At 42.2% G+C, this 6630-nt stretch overlaps 1 protein-coding gene across 1 annotated transcript; it reads right to left on the reverse strand.

The window, feature by feature from the left end:
• Nucleotides 1-276: 276 nt before the first annotated feature.
• Nucleotides 277-5636, reverse strand: LOC141113619 (E3 ubiquitin/ISG15 ligase TRIM25-like). Its single transcript, XM_073606833.1, has one exon. The coding sequence runs from the start codon at nucleotides 5234-5236 to the stop codon at nucleotides 3692-3694; it is 1545 nt and encodes a 514-aa protein (XP_073462934.1). The 5' UTR covers nucleotides 5237-5636; the 3' UTR covers nucleotides 277-3691.
• Between the last annotated feature and the right edge of the window lie 994 nt (nucleotides 5637-6630).

Genomic DNA, 6630 nt, shown 5'->3' on the forward strand with positions numbered 1-6630 from the left:
GAACCATTTCTACTTCCAATGGCCACAGTCTGGCCCCTCTCAGGTCTGAAGGACACTAAACTGGCCCTTTGTTTAGAAAGTTTGGAGACCCCCGATTTAGAATACAGCTGGGTGAGTAGCTGGGAGGGTGTACTGATTGCAGCTCTTATCTTGCGATTTCCCGTTGACTGCTATGGCCATGCTGGCACAGTCTACGATTCATCAGACTTCCCTGTGTGTACATGACAGGTACTCATTACATGCGAAAATTAAAAAACAATAAATAATCACAAAGAATTTTATTTTATTATTATTTATTACTTATGTAACCTCTGTAATAACATCACAGAAACACATTGATTGTATAAATAGAAACTTTTGTTTAGGCCCCTCTCACTCTTGTGCGACTTGTCCTGCAACTTGGGACTGCACCCCCATGATTTCCAATGAGTACTGTTCATATCTGTGCGACTTCCAAGTAGTCCCTGCACTACTTTGGTCCGACTTTGATGCGATTTGAGGTCCACAGACCTCAAGATTACACAGGCATTGCTTCAAGTCGTGTCAAAGTCGCAGCAAAAATCGCGGGCCAGGTCGCACAAGTGTAAAAGGGGCCTAAGTTGTAAAGTATAGTTCTCGCCTTGCTAAGATGCAAGACCAGCATAGTCAAAGTATGAATAAATGTTTAAAGTGCCACAACCTCTATCAGCCAATCAAATCTCACCTTTTATCACCTTTCGGTGAGGTGAATGATGATTGGTTGCTGAACTTTACATACTACTCAGTCGTTTCTTTTACTGTAAACTAAAAATATAAAGTGTACATTCTGAATTTAACACCATTTGAATTGCAAAGAATATAGCCTGGAGGCATGAAGCGTAATAAAAAAAAACACCCCTTAGGGCTTGTTCACACATTTTTTTTGCACTGGATAAAATGCCAGTCACCACTAAGGCACATGGACCATAACACAAATGGTTTTCTATGTGCCCTGTTCATACTGCAACAAAGCCTGGAGGTGCAGTGCAGTGAGCTGCAATAAAACGCAGACATACTGCATATTACCACAGTACACAGGTAGGTACCGAATGTCACTGCACAGGAGCACACCGCACCGTTGCTGCTGTGTGGTGACATCAATGAGTTGTCACTTTGTGCATGTCTTATAAAGTTAAAAAAAGAAAAAAGGAAACTGTGCGAGGTGCTGAAATGTGCATCCCACCACCCTCTCAGCATGGCTCACTGCAGCAAAAAACTGACAGCTGCCCACATGCTCAAAGTGTTTAGCATGTAGGCAGTGTGAATGGGCCCCTTAATGCCACTCCTTAACCACTTAAGGACCAGCCTCGTTTTGGATTTTAGGTGTTTAAAACAGGTTTTTTTACTTAGAACCCCCAAACATTATATATGGTTTTTCTTCTAACACCCTAGAGAATAAAATGGTGGTCGTTGCAATACTTTTTTTTTGCACCGAATTTGCGCAGTGGTCTTAAAAAGCGCACTTTTTTTGGAAAAAATTCACTTTTTTGAATAAAAAAAATAAGACAACAGTAAAGTTAGCCCAATTTTATTTTTTATATTGTGAAATATAATGTTACGCCAAGTAAATTGATACCCAACATGTCACACTTCAAAATTGCGCCCGCTCGTGGAATGGCGTCAAACTTTTACCCTCAAAAATCTCCATAGGCGACGTTTAAAAAATTCTACAGGTTGCATATTTTGCGGTACAGAGGAGGTCTAGGGCTAGAATTATTGCTCTCGCTCTACCGGTCGTGGTGATACCTCACATGTGTGGTTTGACCACCGTTTTCATATGCGGGCGCTACTCGCGTATGCGTTCGCTTCTGCACGCGAGCTCGTCGGGACGGGGGGGTTTTTAAAAAAAAAAATTTTTTTTTTTTTTTTCATTATTTTATTTATTTTTACACTGTTTTAAAAAAAAAAAAATTGTGTCACTTTTATTCCTATTAAAAGGATTGTAAACATCCCCCTTAGAAAAAAGCATGACAGGACCTCTTAAAAATGAGATCTGGGGTGAAAAAGACCTCAGATCTCATATTTACACTAAAATGCAATAAAAAAAAAAAAAAAAGTAATTTAAAAAAAAATGACATTTGAAAAAATGTGCCTTTAAGAGGCGTGGACGGAAGTGACGTTTTGACGTCACTTCCGCCCAGCAGTGTCATGGAGACGAGTGGGCGCCATCTTAGCCTCACTCGTCTCCAGGCACAGCACGGAGAAGGACACGATCGCCTCCGCCGCTACCGACAGCTCCGGTAAGCGGTGGAGGGCACCGGATCGCAGCGGGAGGGGGGTGGCCCTCTCCCACCACCGATAAAAGTGATCTTGCGGTGAATCTGCCGCAGGGACCACTTTTATTTGAAAGCCGGCTGCCGCACAAAAATGGGGATACCGGGGTTATGGCAGCTAGCTGCTGCCATAACAACGATATACCCCTTCAAAGTTTGGACGTATCTATAACATATCTATTTAATTTTTCATATTTACATTGATTCTGTTGTACAAAACAGGATTAGAGGGAAGTGTAATGAGTGGAGCTAGACCTTGCATGTAGTAGCAGGTAAAGTGGAGCTCCACCCAAAAGGTTTGTTTGCTTCCTACCCCCCTCCGCTGCCACATTTCGCATCTTTCTGGGGGGGGGGGGAGGGGTACCTGGCAGGCACTCGTCCTCACTTACAGCAGACCTGGCCACGGTGAGGTCCCCCGGAAGTTTGGCCCCCCTCCTCCTTTCACCGGGCCATTCAGAAATCGCAGCGCACTTCACGCATGCGCAGTAGGGAACCAGGCTATGAAGCCGCAAGGCTTCATTGACGGTTTACCTTGGAAGGATTGGCAGCGGCAGCACCCGAGAGCCAATTGAAAAATTGGCTGGGGTGCCGACATCGCGGGATCCCTGGATAGGCAAGTGTCATAATATTAAAGGTCAGCAGCTAAAGTATTTATAGCTGCTGACTTTTTTTATTTTCTGGTGGGGGGCCTGGAGCTCCTCTTTTAGCAGGCCGTAGGTGATACGATTTTCTTTCCTTCTACCACAGGTGGAAGAAAAGAAAAATAGTTTGATTCCACCATCAACACATTCAGTCTTCATTTTGCCTCCCAGCCAGCAAAACACAATAATTACTGCTAGAGGCTATAGCCACCATCAGAAATCACAATAATTACTGCTAGAGGCTATAGCCACCATCAGAAATCACAATAATTACTGCTAGAGGCTATAGCCACCGTCAGAAATCACATAGGAAAAATCTGACAAGCTGGTTGTACTGAAGCTGATTGATGGATCAACTTCAGTACAACCAGCCTGCCCATAGATCAATTGAATCTTGGTAGGTCCGTGCTTTAGTCCCACTTGTTAAACTACTAGAATTCTCCCTGGAGATCCAGCCAAAAGGTGATATTTAATTTACAAGTGGAGTCTAATGCATCTCAAGAACTCTCTATATCGCTCAAGGACTCCAGTGCTGTGATATTTCCACCATCATTTATTATAATCAATACATTAGAAATTTAACAAAAGAATGGGAGCCCCTTGCAAAGATTTACGTTTTTTTTCATGGAAATCCTTGAAAAAGATAAGAAACCAAACCTGAGAAATTGGCTTAAAACTATCCAGCATCCACCAAACATTGAACTATTGGATGTGGGTGAACTAATAAAACGGTTACTGACTGCACAGAAAAATATATTCCTAATTGGTAATTGTTATTGATCCATGCCACACAGCGATCACAAGATGGAGGGGCTCGGTGAAGGTGGTGGTGAAGGTGTGGAGGTGTCTGGTGGGGTCACACAGCTCATAAAAGGAGATCCGCCCGGCCTCATAATCCAGACAGATCCTGAATTTATGGCTGGTAGGGGTATGAAGAAGTGGCATTAGTTTACGATTATGCATCTTATTATATTCATGATTATACCTTCGTAAACACCAGGAATCTAAAGTCTCCCCAATACATAATTTCTTGTCTATACTAGAATAACACAACCCGACTCTCCAGCTAGTCGAATCGCTCATGTCCACATCCCAGTAATGCCGCCCTGAAGAAAAACTTCTCCTGCTTAGAACCTGATTTTTCCTAAATCTTGTGGGACTTTCTGGGTGATTTAATGCCACCGGTGACCAAGATACGTTTTTCAAATCCCTTGAAATCTGTATATCATTAGCAGCTGTTTCCCTGTCAAGTAAAACTCCTGCTGGTTGTTGTATCCAGGTGTGAATATATTTTATTATGTCAGATATTTTGTGTAATCTCTCTGTAATGAGATACTCATGGAAATCACCTTCAGTCGGAATCTGTGTGTCCATTATATCCTTCTGCTCGGTATGACAGATTTCATCTCCTGAGTTCTGATTCTTCAGGACAGTCATTGGGTCGGTGATGTTACATAATTCCTCAATGTGACTCATTTTACCTGACAGCTCTTCCTTTTGTATCTCCAGCTGTTTGAATAGATTGGAAATGGAAAATGAGATCTTCTCTGCCTGCATGGAAATCTCACTCAGGACTTTATGCTCAAGTTCTTCCAGCTCTCTCCTGACATCTCTGAACAGGGCAGTGACTCTCTCTGTTACACCGGCTGCTTTATCTTCTATGTCTGTCTTGCGTTCCTCCAGACTCTGGACTTGTTTCTCAGCCCATGCTTTCTTTGAGGTCATCATCTCCAGATCTTTCCTCAGCTTCTCCTTCTTCTTCTCAAAAGCCTCATCCAGTGACTCCACCTGGTGCCCTTTGTGTTCTCCAACAGCAATACAGTAAACACAGATACAAACCCTTTCCTTGGGGCAGTAATACTCCACAATCTTTTTATGGATGGAGCATTTTCTGTTCCCCGGGGTGTTGGTGGGATCGGATAAGACGTGTTCTGGTGATTTGATGTGGACACTCAGATGTTTACCACACAGAGAACTTTCACAGAGCAGGCAGGACTTTATAGCCGGTACAGGAGAGTCCACACAGTAAGTACAATAGATTCCCGTATCTTCCTGATTGGGCTGAGAAATTAGGAACTTCTCCGCTATGTTACGTAGGACTCTAGCGTTGTACAGTACAGGTCGCTCCAGGAACTCCTCTCTGCACTCCGGACAGGTATAAAGTCCAGATACCTCCTGAGTGTCCAGCACATTGCTAATACATTCCCGGCAAAAGTTGTGTCCACATCTCAGCATTACTGGATCCATATAAATGTTCAGACAGATGGAGCAGCTCAGCTCGTCTTTCAAATCAGCAGATGCCATTGTAGCCAGCAGGAGGAGAAATAAAACTTAAAGTGTGTTCTATTTGTTAAACAGGAAGCAGGGAATAATATACATAAAATCCACTGGATCCCCACTTGTCCAGCTCACCTTTCCAAAAACCAGTCCACACACTAGAAGATCTGAAGTGTTTGACGATTTCAAACACAGTTTGCAGATCTCTGATCCGTGTTACGTTGTAGCAGCTCTGGATGCCTTTAACACAATCCAAGGTTGTGAACACGTCTGCAAGTCCCCAGATGATAATTTCCTTTGTATTAGTCCAAACAATGGTCTCACCGCTTTTTTGTTGTCTCTTTCTGAGCTGAATCATTGACTTCTGCTGCTTCCAGCAACGTTCCCAGCTTTCCTCCCTGCAGTCAGAAATAGTTTGACTTCCTGGTCATGCAACTGCCTCCCCACCCACTGAAGGAATTAAAGGTACAGAGCACAGTCTAGGAGTTAAAGAATCCCTAAAGATATATATTTTAAAATAACAAACATGTTATACTTACCTCCACTGTGCAGCTCCTTTTGCAACCTCTGCCGGGTTAGCCCCCCCCCCCATATCAAAATTTTTGAAAAAATCTTATGCAGTTTGTTAGATCTTTGTTAGATCAGGTTAGATCAACCGTTGTTTGCATTATATCTCACACAGAAGAAGCGATATTATCAGTTATTTGCTGGGGGGGCTAACCCGTCATCAGCCCCGCCTTATCAAAAAATTGATCAAACAGTTAGCTATTTTGGAAGCAATTTGTTAGATCCGGTAAGATCAAGTGGTTTTAACATTAGATCTCACCTAATTAGAGACTTATTAAGTGATTAATGAGGGGGGGGCTGCCCCCCCCCCTTATCAAATTGTCTGTCCAAAAATCATTCAGGCTAATAGATATTCGTTAGATCCGGTAAGATCAAGTGGTTTTAACGTTAGATCTCACATAATTAGAGACTTATTAAGTGATTAATGAGGGGGGCTGGCTCCCCCTTATCAAAATTTCTGGCCAAAAATCATTCAGGCTAATAGATATTCATTAGATCCGGTAAGATCAAGTGGTTTTAACGTTAGATCTCACATCATTTCAGAGATATTCCACATCAAAATAGAGATATAAGGTGGTACATATGGACGGGTTAGCCCCCCCTTATCAAATTTTCGGGCCAAAAATCCTTCAGGCTAATAGATATTCGTTAGATCCGGTAAGATCAAGTGGTTTTTTTTTTTTTACGTTATAACAAACTGTTTATTTGCAAGATCATACATAACATGTATAAAGTATTGATACACATATTTTCCATCACACAGAAGGTATTGCATATAAAAAGGTCACGTTACATATAAAGGAATTGCATACATTTAGTTAGTTATTTAGATTCTGATGTGATACTTACATTTC

This window comes from Aquarana catesbeiana, linkage group LG12, assembly GCF_042186555.1.
Source record: "Aquarana catesbeiana isolate 2022-GZ linkage group LG12, ASM4218655v1, whole genome shotgun sequence".
Taxonomy (NCBI): Eukaryota; Metazoa; Chordata; class Amphibia; order Anura; family Ranidae; genus Aquarana; species Aquarana catesbeiana.

What these genes read in the sequence shown, in the direction of transcription:
- LOC141113619 (XM_073606833.1), bottom strand. Translation starts at nt 5,236, where the DNA reads ATGGCATCTGCTGATTTGAAAGACGAGCTGAGCTGCTCCATCTGTCTG.